This window comes from Biomphalaria glabrata, chromosome 5 (assembly GCF_947242115.1).
Source record: "Biomphalaria glabrata chromosome 5, xgBioGlab47.1, whole genome shotgun sequence".
NCBI lineage: Eukaryota > Metazoa > Mollusca > Gastropoda > Planorbidae > Biomphalaria > Biomphalaria glabrata.
In genome coordinates, this window is record NC_074715.1 from 35,008,343 (window position 1) to 35,028,691 (window position 20,349).

The 20,349-nt window shown below is 34.3% G+C and overlaps 2 protein-coding genes across 10 annotated transcripts in view; one reads left to right on the forward strand and one right to left on the reverse strand.

Annotated features, from left to right (window-relative positions):
* Positions 1-8,531, reverse strand: part of LOC106060988 (mediator of RNA polymerase II transcription subunit 23-like) — a 24,343-nt gene extending 15,812 nt beyond the window's left edge. For 2 of the 6 annotated variants that reach the window (XM_056031165.1, XM_056031163.1), the window contains exons 1-2: positions 3,437-3,574; positions 1,891-1,997 (exon numbers count right to left, since the gene is read on the reverse strand). Coding sequence is in view for 1 of the 6 variants with exons in the window: in XM_013219034.2 (XP_013074488.2) it covers positions 8,343-8,384 (42 nt within the window). In the remaining 5 variants the exon portion in view is untranslated. Of the gene's footprint in view, positions 1-1,890; positions 1,998-3,436; positions 3,590-8,120; positions 8,262-8,342 lie in introns of those variants that run through there. The other 4 variants (XM_013219034.2, XM_013219057.2, XM_013219049.2 and 1 more) reach the window with 4 other exon arrangements.
* LOC106061031 (trimeric intracellular cation channel type 1B.2-like) lies at positions 3,701-20,319 on the forward strand. Of its 4 annotated transcripts, none has more exons than XM_013219100.2 (6): positions 3,701-3,944; positions 8,638-8,790; positions 15,294-15,450; positions 17,762-17,946; positions 18,962-19,049; positions 19,438-20,319. In XM_013219100.2, exons 2-6 carry the CDS (start codon positions 8,664-8,666, stop codon positions 19,670-19,672), a joined length of 792 nt encoding a protein of 263 aa, XP_013074554.2. In that variant the 5' UTR covers positions 3,701-3,944; positions 8,638-8,663; the 3' UTR covers positions 19,673-20,319. The 4 variants fall into 4 exon arrangements, with proteins under 4 accessions (XP_013074554.2, XP_013074561.2, XP_013074568.2 ...); XM_013219107.2 differs by lacking the exon at positions 3,701-3,944 and adding an exon at positions 4,208-4,229; XM_013219114.2 differs by lacking the exon at positions 3,701-3,944 and adding an exon at positions 4,575-4,650.
* Positions 20,320-20,349: the final 30 nt, after the last annotated feature.

Here is a 20,349-nt window from a genome sequence, read left to right on the forward strand (position 1 = left end):
AATAAATAAATAACAAACTCCACAAATAAGAAATAATCAAACACATATATATCTATATCTATTTATCTATCTATCTATATATATATATATATATATATATATATATATATATATATATATATATCTATATCTATTTATCTATCTATCTATATATATATATATATATATGTGTGTATATATATATACATATATATCTATTTATATATATACAGGTTTTTTTTTGTAACTGCATGGTGTACTGGCATCTTTTTGAAAAAAATTATTACTTTTCTTGTATTTTAACGTATTTTATTAATTTTTAGTAGTAGCCATAATCAGCCTAGTTAGGCAATCAACTACTGACTACCGGCACCTATTTTTTTTTTACAAAAAAAGTACTGTATATAATATTTAAATATAATGGAAAATCTTTTTTTTAAACATAATTTAAAACAATGACGAAATGAGCTGAAAGACTTATAAAAATGTAGTCCTGCTGACTGGTACATCTGTCATCAAAACTTTAACATCCTTCTTCATAAAAAAAAACTATTAGAATTACCGGGTATATGATACAGCTCTCAGAATTCCTACTTATTCTATGAATGTTGATATTTAGACATATGGCCTTTCCACATGACACCAGATTATTGTAATGTTTACATGTTGTTGTTTTTTCTTATACTTGTGGCAATGCAAAAGCCAGTTTTGACATTCCCTTCCAACTATCAGCCAGTCAGTCTTTCATGACGGGTCCCCCTTACATGTCATTAAAGGTCAGAAGGTATACAAACATGTGTATATCAGTCATCAAAAGGCCTTTTGTTACAGAGCTGTCTTGTACTGAGCAATCAGAGCAAGTTTATAATATATTTTAGAAACTGACAAGGCTAAAGCCATGTGTGTGTGACAGACTAAATCAATAGACAAAACTATGACAAGGTGGTGACACCTACGTTACAGTCCCGCTCACAGCTAGCGAGATATAAAGCATTTGATTGTTTGTTTTTTACTGACCAGCTTAGAGACAATATAGCTATCGATTTATAAGTTTCTATTAGCCTAACTAATGTGAACTATCATCTAATCTCTAATTAAGTGTTTTCTCATTTATTGCTGCTTTAAATGTAAAATTGTATATTTCAAAACCTCTGTCTCTAAAAGTTATTACGGTATTTTATTTATTATGTGTGGTTCCACCTAATCCTGAGGTATTTAAGTTCAGACTGTCCTCACGATGCTATTGAGTTAGAACCTTGTATGCCGTCACCGTCATCCCTTGCTGTTCACAACATCAGGAGTTTAGAGTTACTTTCATAATAATTTTTATTTCAGAAGAAACATCCAGAATTCGTAAAACATGTATGCAATAAATAAATGGTGACATAGTCCTTCCTCTTTTCACTCACAAACACACACACAGAAAACATTCCAATATTCTATAGAATGCCTAGGCAAGGTATGAAAAGGAGAATCGTGTGTGTGCATACATACATATATGGGTCTATAATTGGCATCATGGGGGTAGTCAGGATTGTTTTCGAGGGGGGGAGGGGATTTTTTTCCTTGTGTATACATGTTCGCGCGCACAGACACACACCTTGTACATAATATATTTAAATATATTTGCAATTTATTATACCCAGTCCCTCCATTTCCAGGCCATGAGTTACATCCCTCTGATATGCATTTTCAACATTAAAATAGGGTTCGTTAGTGTCATTGATAGTGATAAAAACCGTTCATTAGTGTTATTGATAGTGACAAACGAATATCAAGAAACACCCCATATTTACACATAGACTATGACATGTGTGTGTTTTTAGACCTATTTAGAAGCATTTTAGATAGTTCATATTTAGCTGATACTTAAATTTTCTAAAAAAAAAATCTCCTTCACCCCAAACCTACCCTCCTTCTGTCCTAGAAGAAAAGAAATGGCATCGTCCTACCAGTGCTCTTTGAAACCCATGTGAAACCCTTGTTTTTCAGAGTAGACGAAACTAAATGTGTCTGAACTATAAAGAAATGGAGTATTAATAAAAACACTAGACAAGTTTCATCATAGCTATCAAAATGGAAGCTCATTTTAATGAAGATTGTGGGGTGTTCGTTAATGTCAGAAAATAGGGGGTGTTTGAAAATACTCTAAACAATATAAATAATTATTAAATAAAACAATACATAGAGAATCTAAATTTAACTACATACGTATATATATATATTATATATATATCGGTACAGTTTATTACCAAAAATTAATTGATCTTTAATAACCTTGTCATATCAATATATTCATAAGTTCTAGCAGTTAGAATTTGACTTAGGATTAAATGATACTGGTATATAATCTAGAATCTCTAGATCTAGCATATTTTTTTAGCTACTAAAAAAAACAAAAAAAAAAAAAAAAACTAAATCTGAGAGAAAACCCAAGATTTAATATTACAGTCAAAACAATAATCAATAACAAAGATGGCTGACCCATTAACTCATTCAGAATTACCATACATTAGTACATCTAGAATCTAGGTCTGGAGGTGAAATATAACATATAAATAATAAAAATAGAACTAGAAGTCTAGTAGAAGGCTGATCTTTGTTGTCCAGCCTTCACGGATATCTACCTAGATCTATATTAGTATATAATATAAATTATAATATATAATAATAATAAGTCTTAAAAGTATATAAATATAATTTAATATAGAACAACACTTAGACACTGATTCAAGTGATTCCCTTTGACATTTTCACGGTGACTGACCCAGTCTACAGTCTCACTAGATTTCTAGATGATACTAGAAGTACTAGAATAGATCTATATTCGGTAAAACTTTACATCGCAGGACCCTTTTGAAGAATGTTATGCAGGTGGCAGCACCGCGCTGTCTATTCTATATATACTATTTATAATATATATATAGATCTAGTATACCTAATCCATAATAACCTATATATATATATATCTATTCTAGAATGTCTAGATTGACTAGATGACTCATTGACTAGATCATGTATTATCATGTAGTACTGAGTAGATCTAGATTTTAGATCATAATACTAATAATTTACTAATAATAACAATTAACATCTAGATTCATAGATCGAGTCGAGTCAGTCGAGAGCAGATCAGATTCAGATCTGGATCTAGATTCTAGAGTCTAGTGACTCAGTCTAGACTCTAGACTAAAAAAAGTCTAGACTAGCCTAGGCCCAGGCTAGGTCACTTAAGTCACTAGTGACTAGAGAGAGTACTTGACTAGTAACTAGAGTAACTAGCTAGTGTCTAAGTCTAAGTCTATGATAGTCTATCATAGTCTATGCGACAGTCAGTGAGTCTACATCTAAATAATTTTTTTAATAAATTGTGACATTCAAAACAACATAGATTGTCATAGAAATAGATCTAGATCTAAATAGTAAATCTATATATGTCTAGATCTATTATATATACCGGTAGTCTATATGATCTAGATCTAGTCTGTGTCTATAAGTATAAGTATAACTAGATCTATACTGACTCTATACTCTATACTATAGTGATCATAATAGTGTTATAGTGTAGTATAGAGTCTAGATCTAATTCAGGTCTTCAATGCAGGAAGAATGCTTTTTGTAATCGCTAATCACAGACCTATATAATAGTATTCTAAGTCTGTCACTAGCCTAAACAAAATTGCAATAGAGGTCACGGCCAAGGCGAGTTCATTTTTAGCATTCATTCCTTTTATAGATCTAGTTTAGTGATGTGGGCTTTTCATTTCAAGAACTTATTTCTATTCTATTCTAGATTGACTAGAACTGGTCTAGAACTATAGATTTGGATCAAGAATCTAGATCTATATATCTAGTCAGGGCCGGATTTTGGGGAAGGGCCCAACATTTAGAGATAACTAAAATTATAAAATTTTCGATTTACTCAGTCAGGGAGCTAGATTCTAGATTTCAGCAAAATCATCCATGTAACTTTTCGTCGAAAAACAATTATTAGATATAGTTCTAGAGTCTATATATAAATAAATAAGATAATTTTATTGGTCCAAACAAATGGAAATTCATTTTTTCTATTTGACAACAAAAATGCCCACCATCATCGTTACCACAATAATAATACCAATATATAGATCTATATATAGTTGCTAACATGAACAACATTCACATACACACGTTCCAGCGCAGTATGAAATATGCTTCTATATACTATTACTATTATATATATATATATTTATAGTATTATATAAGATAAGGTAATTACTTTATATACTGGTACTTCTCCACTTCTCGGTGACAAGTTATTTTAGTTACACTGAAACACCTTGACTGAAACATTCTATGTTGAAATAATTGTATTGTTGGCAATAAATTTTTGAAAGGGTTTCTTATATTTGGATAATAAGACCCTCCGTTACATTATACATATATTAGTTGCCTAGTTCTGGGCCTCCAGACCTCCAAATCAGGCCCCGGATATAGTGATTATTAGTTAGAATATCTAGGATCTATGTTGTTGTTTTTTTTAGTATAGATTGAAGATTCTAGATATGTAAATCTATATATATTATATCTATATTAAAATTTTGATCTAGTATCCCCACTCGTACACTAATAGTAACCCTACATAATCCTACATTGATTACATCAATAAATGTAGGTCACTAGGTCAGCTAGGTGAGTAAAGTCAGACTGTCATGAGTCTAGACTATTCTCTAGTAGATCTATAGAGTCTAGATGATATATAGATCTAAACTTTCTAAACTCTACTCTAGATTGTAGACCTATCTAGATCTAGAAGTCTCCTTGGATAAAGAATCTAGAGCCCTAGTAACTAGATCTGTACGTGGCTAGACTGCTAGAGACGCGAGTTTGTGTCAAAGTTCAAAGTGTGTAGAAACTGTAAATCTAGCTATATTCTATACTATTATATTATATTATTTTGTTTTTATAGATAGTTCTAGATACTTTTTATAGCCTATAAACCCTTGTTATGTTAAACCCTGCTTTTCTAATCTTATTTGACTCAGTGTCAGTCTTGTGGATGTGGTACTTCATTTACCATGGCGTCGTAATTCAATCTGATTTCGGAAATAATTTCAGTATTAGGCCTACATTACAATGATTACATCATACCACATCAACATCCTTAATTCTTTCTTACATCTCTATGCACAATTTTAAATTTAAACAAGGTTACAATGACAGCATGTGTGGAAAGAATAACTCAAAATCGGCCCCGAAGTGGTCACCCAGGAAGGAAAAAAAAAAACAAGGTTTCAATATTTTCAGAAAAATATTGAGTATTAAATTCTATCAGAAGTGGTCCACCCAGGCAGGTAAAAAGGCAGGTTTCAATATTTTCAGAAAGAATATCATAATGAAATTCTATCTAAGGCAAATGACAGAAGAATGGAGAAAGAAGATTGACAGATCCTGTGTGGTGCCCCAAAGGTCCAGCAGACCAATGGATAGGTGAAAGTGAATGTGAAGTTAGATGTGAACCTGGCCTAACTGATGTCTTATAATGAATCCAATTGATCTTTATTGTTTTGTAAAGGGTCAATCTCTTATTCAAAGCCTCAAGAAAAAAACATTTCCCTAAAAAAAAAAAAATGTAAAAGTCCTTTAGTTTTGTGTTCCCTTGCAGTAGCATATCTTTTGCAGTTCAAGCGATAATATGAAAAACAACTTATTAATTGTTGTTTTAAATTATGTCCAACTTATTTGCATAGTAAATAGATTTTTTCTCTTTAAAAAAAAGTTAACATTTTTTTTTGTAAATGTAATATTTAGTATAACAGAATTTACACAACTTTGCAATACAATTGAAAAAATAATAATTTTTTGACCAAAATTCTAAAACCATTTGTTTGTTTAAAAAATGGTAAATAGCAATCTCCCTTACTAAAAAGCCTCCAGTGTTTGTTACTATTAATAGTGAATAGTTGTACAAATGGTGTATTTTTTATGAAAAAACTGTTTGCATTACTGATTTAAAAAATTAGATTTTTCGCTTTCAGAAAAGAAAAAAGTAGCTGTTGCATCAGAACTTTGAATGATCTAAAATATCATGATGTTCGATTTTCATTTTCTCTTTTGGTTTCTGATATCTATACAAGACGGACAGAGAGGTCACACAAAACCAATAACGTCATTCCCCTTTTGGGGGTCGCTAAAAATCATAGATCTTGAAAAAATCTATATTTATAAAAATAAATATTCCCTTTTTACAAAAGTAAAAGTAATAAGACACATCTATTCCCTTTTTACAAAAGTGATTAGACACATCTAAACACAAAATAATGACAGAACATGCTGTATACTGTATTTAAATATTTTGGTTCTTTTGGCAAAACAGTCAAGAGAGTCATTCATCAGAAGTGTTAGTTCATAGTTCATTGTATGGTACACTGTGTTTCTGAAACTCTCATTTTGCATTGTACAAACAGCATCTCACCAAGTCTTGGATTTCTATCGGATCACTTTTCTATTTTGTGGTTTCCATAAATCTGTTTTAGTATCGGATCATCATCATCATTCAGCCGCAACCCCATTTGCATTTTTTTAATTTCTTGCTCCCACAGACTATTCTTTACATTTTTGTTTTTGGCCATCTAACATCAATTATAAGATGCAAATATTTGTTAGTGAATGTTTGTAGCCTGTCCATGTTGCTATTTGTTACTCTCCTGGTCTCTACACCATAAAAGGAACTGCAGATTTTATGTTTTAGTCACAGTGCTTTTGTCTGTCAGATCATTGTATTGAAAGCATGTCTAGACTTGTTGATTCGATTTTTTACATCTACATCTGCTCTCCCCTCTATGTTTATGCTTCCAAGGTAGACAAATTTGTTGGTTTCTTATAGGTTTACTCCTTAATAAGGTGGTAGTAGTGTTTCTTGAGTGTTATTAATTCTCATTACCTCTGTTTTTTTGTTATTGATTTTCAAGCCAGTCTTCTCTGCTTCTTTTGCGAGCTTGTTTATTTATTTTTTTATCTGAGCCTGTTGTAGCTTATATTTATATGACAGGAGGCAGATGTCATCTGCTGAATTCTGATCCTCAAACTGTTTTGTTAGTGTCAATTGAATGCCTGTCTTGCCATCATTTGACCTTCTTTTATTATCATGTCTACTACTAATAGGAAAATTGATTAAGCATTCAAAGGAGTTTGTCAGCTTTCCATTGTGGATTATTTGGCATTTGGAGTCTTCATATGAATATAGATTCTGGATAATGGTTATGAATTTATCTGGTAGATCATATAATGTTTCCATATATAAATTTATGATATTTCTGTCTACACCATCAAATGCTTTTTTTCGAAGTCCACAAAGCTTAAATAAATTAAGAGAAGACTGCCATTCTATAGCTTGCTCTATTATAATTCGTAGTGAGGCTATGTGGTCTGTGCGTGAACTGTTTTGTCTAAATCCTGCTTTTTCTCTTTGTAGTTTTTTTGTCTAGTGCTTCTTACATATAAATGAAAAAATGATTCAGTCTGTGGCACATTTAGATCTAGCATTATTTCCTCAGACTGGGCAAACAGTATTTTTATGTAGGTGCTATTGATAGATCTGTATCAGTGTCACATAGCATAGAATAGCTGTTGCATTGTGTTTATTTTTAGCTTTCTGCAGGCTTCTGCAGACCAAGGTCAAGGTTGATTGTTGATGGGTTCTTGGAACAAGCATGATTTCTTGCAACAGAAGCTATGTTGATTCCATAAAAGGAGCAATATTTGTTTGTTTCTAGTTGGTTGTTGCTAAATATAGTATGAGGTAGATAAAGGTTTTGGAAAGGATGGGGAAAGTCTGTTATAGTTATGAGCTTGAACGAAGTTCCAGAATTAAAGCTCTTTGTTTATTGTTGAAGCATTTTCTTTGTTTGAATTAATAGTTTGCATTTGAATCTCCAGCATAACAATATTATTTGGGTGTTCAGTAATTGTTTAAAAATAGAAATCTACACTAAATTATAACATCAGAAACACATTAGCTGATCAAAACAATGTTACAGTAACATCAAGACATCTTCATATCTAGCACTCAAATACAAATGATCATTACAATTAGTAATACTTTTTAATTCATGTTCAGCTTCTTTTAAAAATTTTATTTGATATAGATTCTAGACTACTACTTGACATACTGACTGAATTTAGTCTTTAGGGGTTGCTTAAGAACTATTAATTACTACTAAATAAACTCCACAAAAAAACAAAAAAACTCCAGCTATCCAGGAAAACTAAGATCTTTAATTATCCAAATAATGACATAATGACAGCAACAACACACATTTTTTATTCCTTTCTCAGAAAACAACTGACTACCAATTTCTCTCTATCATATAAGGAAAACTCACATTCAAAAACATCAAATGTAGGCCTATACTGTTCACATTCATATCTGGGGATATAAACAAAGGGATTTAACTCTTTCATACTGAAATATCAACAAAGAAATAACAGGTTCACTCTCACCATATCTGCCCCTGACACATTGCACACATATATATATATATATGTAGGAATAGATATCAATTAGTTTTAGATTTTGAGGCAGTAATAATTGTGGAGCCAGTTGGCCTAAGTAAATCAATATTTAAAAAAAAAATTGTTATTTATCATTACATTTTCAATAACATTATCTATTACCAGAAACCATTTAAATCTAGACTATCAACATGGTGACAGAATTTTTCTGGAGTGAATGTGCACACTTTATAATGACTGTGGACATGTTCCCAGTCTTTTTTGCAGCACATTTCACTCTTGCTGCCCTCATTGTAAGAGATGATTCAAAAGACTTAGGTAAGTTTTTTTTTCACATTATTATAAAATCATAATGTCTAATTTTATATCAGTATCACATATAATAGATCTCATTTCTTTTTATTGACATTTAATACCTGCATTTTGCTAGATCAGTTTCTGTATTGCAAAGAAGTATTGTCTTCCATATATATAAATCTACATGCAGTTAATGAAATGGCAATACAGTTGGCCAGTAACCAGCTACAGTACTCAGCATAAAAAGACTTTCACCTTAGCTTTCCTAGATGAGGTCACTAGTTTTCCACATGGAGCTTGTTTAAAATAGGAAATTAATATTGAAGCTTTATTCAGATCTGCATCTTAATTTTAAGTTACTAGCCTACTAAACGTTGTGCCAAACAAACATATTCATGCACGGAATGGGGGGGAGGAAAGAAAAGTGATAATAGAATTCAATGTCTAAAATTAGGTGTGTGGAGGGGTAGCGATATCAATTAGATAATTCAAATGGAATGTAAAAGATGCTACTATTTACATGTCCAAAGTATATTTGGAAAGAGACAAAATCAGGGCCATCTCATTGGAAACAAATAAAAGGAGGACGGAGGGTTCTTGCTGGAAAACTATGTTTGAGAATGGAAAGATGCAAAGGATGCAAATAAAAAAAAGTGAGAGGGGTTTCCTACTTATTTTTTCACAATAGATTACAACAAAAAAAAGGGGAAGGGGTTTACTGGTAAAAAGAAAATACCTAGGCAACAAATCAACTGGCGTAGGTGTTGAATGCTAATAATTGCTAATATATAGGAGTAGCTACGCAGCCCAGTGCAACATAACTATTGTCCGCCAGTGGTTGATTTTCTTTTGGTCCCACATGAGTGTAGTCAGCCGACGCTAATCGCCCCAGGCCAGCGCTAGATGAGCGGTCAACCGTGACGAGTTACGATGGTCAGCCGAGTCGAGTGTCAACAGGACGGTTCGGGAAGGATCGCCGTCGTGAACAGAGCTCAGGGGCGTCACGAGGGATGTAGTCGTGTGACGAAGCTAGAAACGTCGAGCGGCGTTCTGTCTGGTTTGAGAAGGCCAGTAGGGACCCTATATAAGAGCGGAGGTGACGCAGTCAAGACGGTTCAGAAAGCGGGTTCACGACAGGAGTTCAGAACACGGTCGACTACAGCACAGTTCAACGGTGTGGTTCTGTACGGAGCATTACGACGGTTCAGTGCGGAGTACTGTCAAGTACAGTTGAGACGAACAGCGTCTTGATCTTGGTCTGTGATCGAGTCCGACACAACGAGCCCAAGTGTGTGAAGTCAGTCCCGAACTGTTGAACCCAGTGCAAGCCCGAAACGAGACGGAGAAGCCAGTGCAAGACTTGATACGGCGGAACGGTGTTATCGGAGAGATATTTGTTATCGCAGAGCTATTTGTACTGTTCTACGTGCTGCCAATTGTACAGTATTGGCTGTTATTTATGGACATTAAACCTTTACGTTATTTTGGAGCCCTGACTTGTCAAGTTCTTTAAGTTGGTGGTGTATGGTGCAGTTTGCAGAGAGCCTGGATAGCGAGATTCGTAACACTGGTGTCAGAAGTGGGATCGGATTGGAACGGATAGGAACGGATCTACTATGGCTCGTCTGAAACTGCTGTACGAACTTGAATTGAAAGAACTGAAGCGAGAGCTACGTGATCGAGGGCTGAAGACAAGTGGAAACAAAGAAACCTTACAAGCACGCCTCCGGGAAGACATGATGGAAGAAGAGGAAGATCCAGACACATATCTTTTTCAAGTAGAACCAGATATGGAGGAGCTCTTGAGCTCAATGCTAGGAAACATCAGTTCCAAGATAGATGCTATGGACACTAAGGTAGACGCCAAGATAGATGTCATTGTCTCGGGAATCAAAACCGAGTTAGTGGCTTTAAACCAATGCATACCTGCTGTGAAGGAGAGAATCACCAATACTAATGTTTGTCGAGATGCTAAAACCAGTGAGAGGAGCCTTGGTGGTGATCATGAGAACCCATTGAAACCTGACGAAGCCGTTGAGAGACATATGCAAGTCGAGAGATACCAGCCAGGTCTGCACCCAAAAGACGTTGGTCCAGCTGCCAAGACTGGAGATGAAAGTCCTAATGGTGGTGAAGAGAATCCAAAGAGGCTTGACATTGAAGTTGATGGACATTTGCACGATGAAAGTCATCGACCAGGTCTGAAACCAACAGGCGATTGGCCCGATACTGAGACGAGAGAGAGAGGTCCTGATGGTGGAGAAGAAAGCCGAATGGAGCCTGACGCCGAAGACGAGGGACCTTTGCACGAGGAGTGTTACCAACCTACCCCATGAGCATGTCCTCCAGACAAGGCTGAAGATGATGACCTGTACCACAATTCCCCGCCCTGTGGATTTGAAGCCCATCCCAGTCCTTCTTCGCAAAGCCCTATGAAGCCACCTCTTTTGCCAACGATCTTGGTATCCCCAGCCCTTACATCCTATACCTCTCCATGTGTCGAGTGGCTGCCCTCAGTACCAAACGACAAGAGAGCGATGCAACTACAACGTCACTGCAACAAGAGGACGATCAACTGGAGGAAAAGAAGAAGGCGGCGTTTGCGTAGTCCAACGTGCATGGTGATTCTACCAAGAAATAACTGCAGCCACATGAAGACCAACTGGCGGAGAAGAAGAAGTAGGCGACTTTTGCTGAGTGCAATATGGATGACCATGCGATTACGAGGTCGATACAACCAGATGAAGGCTAACTGGAGGAGAAGAAAACGTTTTCTGAGTTCCACGTGGATGGCGATGAAAGCACGACGGCGAGGCAACCAGGTCAAGGCAAACTGGAGGAAAAAAAGGAAGCGACCATTGCTGACTGCAACATGGATGGCCCCATTAAGCTCAAGACGCAAGCCAACTGCCACCAATCGACCCCCACCTACAGCGATGAAATTTCACAGCCAATGTCATGAGGTTGAATCTGCCCGGGACGGACAGATCTAAGGAGGGGGCAGTGTTATAAACCTGGTGGTGGCACAGATGGGGGTAGTGGTGTGAGTGTAGTCAGAGGACGCTAATCGCCCCAGGCCAGCGCTAGACGAGCGGTCAACCGTGACGAGTTACGATGGTCAGCCGAGTCGAGTGTCAACAGGACGGTTCGGGAAGGATCGCCGTCGTGAACAGAGCTCAGGGGCGTCACGAGGGATGTAGTCGTGTGACAAAGCTAGAAACGTCGAGCGGCGTTCTGTCCGGTTCGAGAAGGCCAGTAGGGACCCTATATAAGAGCTGAGGTGACGCAGTCAAGACGGTTCAGAAAGCGGGTTCACGACAGGAGTTCAGAACACGGTCGACTACAGCACAGTTCAACGGTGTGGTTCTGTACGGAGCATTACGACGGTTCAGTGTGGAGTACTGTCAAGTACAGTTGAGACGAACGGCGTCTTGATCTTGGTCTGTGATCAAGTCCGACACAACGAGCCCAAGTGTGTGAAGTCAGTCCCGAACTGTTGAACCCAGTGCAAGCCCGAAATGAGACGGAGAAGCCAGTGCAAGACTTGATACGGCGGAACGGTGTTATCGGAGAGATATTTGTTATCGCAGAGCTATTTGTACTGTTCTACGTGCTGCCAATTGTACAGTATTGGCTGTTATTTATGGACATTAAACCTTTACGTTATTTTGGAGCCCTGACTTGTCAAGTTCTTTAAGTTGGTGGTGTATGGTGCAGTTTGCAGAGAGCCTGGATAGTGAGATTCGTAACAATATGTATATATATAAATATATTATTATATATTAGAATGGTTGGTGAATATGTCCTAGTATTTTCAGAAAGTTAGTCTGATGATCCTAATTCCAAAGTGTGATGGAGAATCTTGTTTACATGAAAAAATAACAGAATTCCACTTCATGAAATCAAACAGTTTAATTCCTCAAATATTAAACAGATTACTTTATTAAAATACAAACGCATTAATAAAATTAAAAAAACGTTTTAAACAAAAATTAAGGTATTTTTTATTGGCAATATTCAGCTCTCAATATTAATGTAGATATATCTGTATAAGCACAATGAAATAACAAAATATCAAATGATATGACAAATACTTTAACACAGTCAGAAAGAAGTAGAGGAAGCAACAAGGTCACTATGACTTAAAAGGTAGCAAGTCTCCTGCAATCTGCCAGAAAATGTGGGATAAAAAAAACATGGTCAAAAGAATGGACCCAATGATAATTATTCTACTGCCCAAGATAGAAACTTGAGACACTTAATGCCAAAACTATAGGATAAGTCTCATAATTCATTTAAGCAACATAATGCTAAGAATAATTTCTAACAGACTCTAAAGGAAAGCTGAGGAGGTCCTTTCTGAAGAACACACAGGTTCCAGAGCAGGTGGAAGCACTGAACAAATATTTAACATCAGACTAATAAATCAAAAATGTCTTCAACACCAAAAGAAACTGATAAACAACTTAATAGACTTCAAAAAAGCTCTTGACCGGGTTTTGCATGGTGGCATGTGAAAAGTTATGAGGGAGTTCAACATAGACAAAAACTTTATTGATGTTATCAAAGGCCAATATCAAAATATGTATAGCTCTGTACTTCTGAACAGTCAAATTGGAGAAAGGTTTAGGACATCCATTGGATTGTGGCAAGAATACATCCTCTCTCCAGCTCTTTTTAATATATTTCTGGAACATATTATGATGGAAACTCTAGAAGGATTAACTCCTAGCTTGACCATAAATGAGTGGCCTATTTCCAACCTATGGCCCTAATTGCACCGCTTTAAACAATATGAAAAGACAAAGGCATAGCTCTCAGCACCAAAATCAGACTGGTGCGTTCCCTGATCATGGCCAAATTTTTATATGCTTGTGAGTCTTGGACGCTGACTGCAGAGCTAGAGAAGAGGATCCTAGCAATGGAATTGAGATGCTACAGAAGGATCCTTGGTATCACATTTAAAGACCACATCATAAACCAAGAGTTTTAGAGACAGGGTTACTGCAGTGATTGGACCCCATGATGACCTGCTATCATAAAAAAAATGCAAGCTTAAAATCTATGGCTATATTACAAGGTCTTTGGGGCTCGCAAAGACCTTCCTTCAGGGAACAGTACCAGGAAAAAGAAGAAGAGGCAGACAGAGAAAGCGATGGGAAGACAACATAAAAGAATGGACGGGCCTGCCATTGAAAGAATTTCTAACTAAGGCAAAAAACAGTCGACAAATCTTGCCTTGTGCCCCAACGGTCCAACAGACTAAGCGATAGGTAAAAGGTAAAAAAATTTCCAATCTTAGGTTTGGAGATGCTTTAGACCTCATGGAAAAATGCAGACCATGTACAAGATCTTACTTCAAAGCTGAATGTTGCAGCTAGAGCAGTAGGCATGAAAATCAGTGCTGAAAAAAAAAAAAAATACTAGTTTGTGGTGGAGATAATATGAGATGTTGAATACATTGCAAACATTAGAAGTCAATTCATTTAAATACATAGGGTCAAACATAACAAGAGATGGAGGATCAATAAAAGAGATAAAAACCCATTTTAGCTTGGCATCCGCTGTCATGAGCAAACTTTAGGAAATTTGGTTGAGTAGCACCAGCTTCCAAGTAAAAATAAAACTGTATTCTTTGCAAGTTGTCTCTGTACTCCTAATTGGCTGTGAAAGATGGACAGGCTGAAGAAGAATTCAAGGCTTTGAGTGTAAATGCTAAAGAAAATGCAGTTTCAGTAACCAGGAAAAGAAGACAAATGAGTTTGTACTTTTACAAGTCATCACTCAGGGTGGCAAAAAAGAGGAACTCCTCAATATTTTGAATAAACAAAAGCCGAGCTGGTTTAATCATATTGTAAGACATAACCCACTTTCAAAAGTCATCCTCCAAGGTACAGTGAAGGAGCATGAAGAAAGGGTTGTCCAAAGAAAAGCTGGCTGGATAACGTAAAAGGATGAACATGCCTCTCTCTTGATATTCTGCTAAGAACAATTACTGACCAGGAAAAGTGAGATGATTTGTTACGCGAAGTGTCACAGCACCCCTACGACAAAAGTCAAGGGACAGATGAGATTGTGTTGAAATAAAACCCATAAATAATAACCATTTATTGAAAAATTTATTTCTTGTATTAATACTATGATCCCTATCTGTAATAAGTCTGTTCATATCCAATGTTGACAAAAATAAATGAAGGGAAAAGCACTCTTACTTTGATATAGGCAGTGTATTTTTGGGCTTTGAAATTCAGGGTATAATGAGCAGGCGATGAGGCCTTTGGAAGAGGGAGTTAACATTGAAAAAGAGGTGAATGTCTGCAAGGAAAGACAGTTTGTTTTCTCCCTTGGTTTAATCTAAAGCAGTAATGAGCAGTAAATGTATAGTTTATTTAAAAACACTTGATCAAATGCAGTACAGCTCACCGAATAGTACAAAAAAAAAAGATTTTTTTAAAGTGTTCTTTACATTGATTGGAACCATTGTTTACTACTTTATAAGTATGTATTTATTACATGTATTTTAGGTGCTGGTGTATTTCGCCAGGGTCATCCCTTTGCTATGTGGTGCTGCACTGTATTGGCAGGTCTTTCTGGAGTTTTTGTGGCTAACTTTCTGTTTGCTAATCCTTTAGTGGACATATTGAAAGAACACAAGCTCATAATGTTTATCACATTGATATGGTCAGTTTCACATATTAATAGTATTAAAAAAAAAACATTCTAATTAAAGGTTGACAATTAATAACTGGAGCCAAAAATGTATTAATAATAATAATGATTTAATTTATAAAGCACTGTTAACAAGTATAATGTAGGCAATGCTGGGACTGTGATAACATAACAAACATATATAAAACCGAGTGTTAAAATGACAAGCTAATCTAAAAATAAAAGTTTAAAACAATGTTAGGCACCTCCATGCCGTGTCTTGTGCAGATAAACCTAAACAGAGGTAACACTCAGATAACCAAATAACACAGGTGAAAGGTCAACAATATAAAGGTACTTGATGCTGATGAACGATGTCAAACAAGAAGTTAAATATGTAATGAAGGGAACTGTTGAATGTTGAATATCTATTCCAGAAACTTAAGCCGACTTCTCTCTAAAGCTGCCTAGAGTATTCTGTTTTTCTTTCATTACACCTTAAATCCTAGTATTGTTTTTAATAGTGGTGGTATTGTTGCTAAGTCAAAATTTTACCCTTTGAAGAAACAAATAACTTTTCACGCCAAATAACAATAAGTAATTTGACACGAAAAGTTATGGTATGATCATGTTTTAGCTGGCGTAATTCTAAGTTGCTCCTAGGAAGAATCAAAGGTTTTGATTTTTTATTGAATATGATGAGCTTTTGCTTCTCTAATCATGCGATTCACTTAAAGTTTTTCTTTTGGATATAGATTTGTAGATGTTTTATCAGAAATGTCTTTTGATAGTCACATTTCAGTCTCATTAGTATAAAGCTGTGGAAATTGTGGTCTGAGTTTCTACATAGCAAAGATTTGAGATTTAAGTTAACCATCTTCCATAGCATCCTTCCAATCAGGATTAAATTTAGGACATTTTTTTTAGGTGAAGTTCCCATCTTTGAAATTATGTTTTAGATATGGCAAAACATCTTGATTTAAGAAATCTAAAAAGTATAGGGTAATAGAAATACTTCCTTGTGTGTGTTCTAGTTAGGATCAAGACTAAATGAATGCACCTAAACAGATAAGTCTGTGGTATGATCACTGTTCTTTGGCATGCTCATGCATCCAACAGAACCGAAACTATAATGCTGTGGCATCCTTTTGAATCCAGTCAGCATAAAGGAGACCCTGGCTGTTTGAGCTGTTCATCACATTTCCCACCCAGGCATTTCCTAACTTGGAGAAATCACGAAGAAGTCAAGAGGATAACTGTAGCTATATAACTGTGTAACTCTTCTTGATTTATCATCCCATGCAAAGAAGTAATGGATTTAATGCCTTGGACACTTTGCAGTCATGTTTAAAAAAAATAAACCTAACCAACCACTCCAGAGATACAGACATAATATCCTTACAACAGAGGAGAAGGTCTGCGTTTCATAAGAAAATCTCTTTCTGGATAAATCTGGTTACAAATGGAAAGTTGAAAATGTTTCCATTTCTCTCTAATTTTATAGCAATAAGCACAGTATCTCTGAATAAAATGGGACACAGAAAGTTATGAAGTATCTGAAGATGCTTATTTTTTAATATGAATAATTTTTATCATTCTTGGCAGTGGGAAGTGACATCAGAATGCCTTGTATTACATTGCTGTTTGATATTGAAAATTTTATTATGAATGCCAATATTTCCATTCAGCGTGCATAGATAGAGATTGCCGGTTTTCCTAAATGTAGAAAAGAGCACAATGAATTCAGTGCTTAGGTAAATAGAGTTAGGCAACCCTTCTGCTTGACATATTTGCCCAAAAAGACCCTTTCTTTAAAGGCAAACATAAAGATGAAGACAAGAAACTTTTTTGAACATGATCTGGTAGTCTATGTAAGCACACTTTCTCCCCAGATTAAGGCAAAGATGCTAAAGCAAATTTTGCTATAACTCTGAACTAAAAACGAGTTACCATCTACAAATGATAATGTGTTTTCCATATGAACAAAGTTAACCTAGTAAAATTCTTTTCATGAGAAAGAATCAGACATCATGTAATTGCAGACATGACTTTTCAGATGTTTTACTTATACACCTTGTTTTATTTTAAACAATTTTTTAATAAATAAAGTTTAATTAATGTAGCCAACTTGTCATTATAGTAGTGTTGCAATGATATAGTATAATAATGAAATAGTGTAATAATGACGTTTTCTCCAAAGTTTAATAACTCATTGACCTTAATTTTCATGGTTCTCATTGAGTGGTACTTGTTCATAAAAATGTGAAAACTTTGGTATTAGACTAAGTTTGTAGGAAAAACTTCCAAATATATAAATAACCATTTACTATTTTATTCTTTCTAGGTATCTGGTGAATTATTGTCCCTATGATTTAGTTTACAGAGCATGTACATCAAAACCTATAAAGATACTAGCATCAGTTCTACAAGAATTTCTGAGAGTCAGGTTCATATACCTTGGACTACAGCAGGCATCTAAGATTTACCCAGGTGCTTACATTATAATGGTCATTGGTGGAGCTATCAAAGGTATGATGGAGTTGGAAGACCTACATAGATATATATAATTGGCAAAAAATTTTTTGCAAAAGATATTTCTGACATTTTTATTAATAGTGCAGCCATTTTTTTTCACTTTTGCAAGTATTGTCAGTTTAAACAAAGATTTCGTTCTTTTATATTTATAAATTATGATTTGTAAAACTTAAATGAACATACTAAGATATTGTCTACCTAGTGAATAAATATAGGAGCTCTATGGAGTGAGAAAGATGGACTAAATAACTTAGAAGAAAAAATGCCACATCAAATCAATTGTAGAGAACAAAAAAGAAATTTAATTTCATTTTGAAAACTATGTTGTTGAGTTATTATTTTTAATTCTTTGAAATAAATACCTTAAGTAATTAGTTAATGCATGTAGTTCAAATATAAATAGCTGGGTTGTTTTTATATTGCTTACAAACATACTTTTAGTAAAAGAACAAAAAATAAAATGATTGTTACCACACCATTTAAAATATTTTCTAAACCAAACATTGCTATATAGATCTGTACTTACCAAAGTTTAATAGATTCATTGATTAAATGAAGGGACTTCATCTTGTAGGTTGGCTTTTTCATTGTGTTTTTGTGATAGGGGCAACAAGATGGATTCATTCTACCTGTCTTTCTGTCCAAATTTCTTCAGAGTGACATATCAAATTGTGTAAATAAAACACACTTTAGCATTGGCCCGTCCCTCCTTTTCTTAATTTAACTTTATTAGAAGATCTGCATTCTTCCTAATAGACCTAAGAAGAATACATTTCTGAAGCTCTCTGGCAACCTAGCCAACATAGGGGAGCATGAACATATTTTTTTTTGGCTTAGGTTAGTGACATTAGTTAAAGTTTGAGAAGTACTGTCTTAAATATTTTATACCTAATTTCTTTGTTGTTTAAATAATACATTAGTTCATTTTAATTTATTTTTTATTACCTTGTGCTTTTTCATGTTTTAATCATTAAATTTGTATGTACAAAAACGTATTTATATTTTTTAGGCAATGGTTATGGTTTTCTACGCATTGTGGAGCGTCTTATCCGCGGAAAATGGACACCAGAGGCAAATGACATTTTAAATATGACTTAGTAAGATTTTTTGGTTATTTATTTAGTTTGAATCACGAAGACTTTAAAAAAAAAGTTCTTTTTGCTTTTATTATTTTGTCTGATTCTTTTAAGAATGATTCAACAGTTTTAGTTGATGTTTCTTTTCTGGTTTATTTGCAGAATTTTTAAATCATATATAGGCAAGCTGGGGAATTGATTTTTATTAATATGATGGTCAACATGGTCTCCTTTTTTTGCTGACTGTATTTTTATTCGGCTCTATTTTGTCAGTTTTGTAATTCTACTGTTGAAAAGCTCTTATAAAGACACAGATGTCACACTCTTTATACTTAGGCATAAATTAATTTTGGACTATTAAAATTAAATTATTTTAAATATTTTAAAATATTTGTATCTTTGTCCACAGTTTTGCCAAATCTGCAGTGTATGCCAGCATTATTTTTCTGCTTCATCATATTGACATCATTGCGTTTCCCATCCAGTATTTATATTGTGCAATTGTAGCCATCTTTGTAGTATTTCGATTAACAATAATTTTTGGTGAAGTTTCTGACCCATTAAGTTCTATTGAGAAACCTATATGCTCTGTATTATTCCGTTGTTATACAAAGTCACAAGATATTAAAGTCAAAACAAACTAGAACTTGTTTTTTTTTACTATTATTATTTAAACATAAAAGATTGCTTTAATTTTCTTTTAAGTACTTTTACCATTATTGTTCTAGAATGAAAACTAATTAAACTTATACCCACCAATATTTTATACAAATATATTTTCAAATATCCCTTAATATATAAACAGCATTAAGTAACTTATGGTTAAATGTGACATCCTTATAATAATTTGTATGCTTAAATATGTATGTATATATATATATATATGTCCGGCATGTTATTGATATTTGTATGTGCTCTAGTTAGTGGAATGTTTCCATTAAAACCCCATCAGAAGTTGATACAAGTGCAAAACCACTGTGATCATTAATTTCATTGATACAGGTACAAATTATGACATTGTATGCATGTAAAAAGTGAGAATGTGACTAACCTGGATCTCTGAGTGTACATTCCAAAATTTTGTATTGGAGCAGTTTACTTTTTCCCCTTATTTTTATATTATATATCTTACCAAATTAGCTGTTTTCAAGTCATTCAAACTCTTTTCCAGACTTATTTGTTTTTTAATAAAAAAAAAAATTAAAATTATATTTTATTGTAATTAAGGTATAAGATGCTAAGAGATATGCACTGTTCTACTGAACTAAATAAAAACATTTTTTTAAATGTATATGCTTTGTATATCTTCCTATTAAATTTT

What these genes read in the sequence shown, in the direction of transcription:
- LOC106061031 (XM_013219100.2), top strand. Translation starts at nt 8,664, where the DNA reads ATGGTGACAGAATTTTTCTGGAGTGAATGTGCACACTTTATAATGACT. An exon ending in ATGTTTATCACATTGATATG is followed by an intron (nt 15,451 to 17,761) that starts GTCAGTTTCACA and finishes TATTCTTTCTAG; the next exon opens with GTATCTGGTGAATTATTGTC. An exon ending in GACATTTTAAATATGACTTA is followed by an intron (nt 19,050 to 19,437) that starts GTAAGATTTTTT and finishes CTTTGTCCACAG; the next exon opens with TTTTGCCAAATCTGCAGTGT.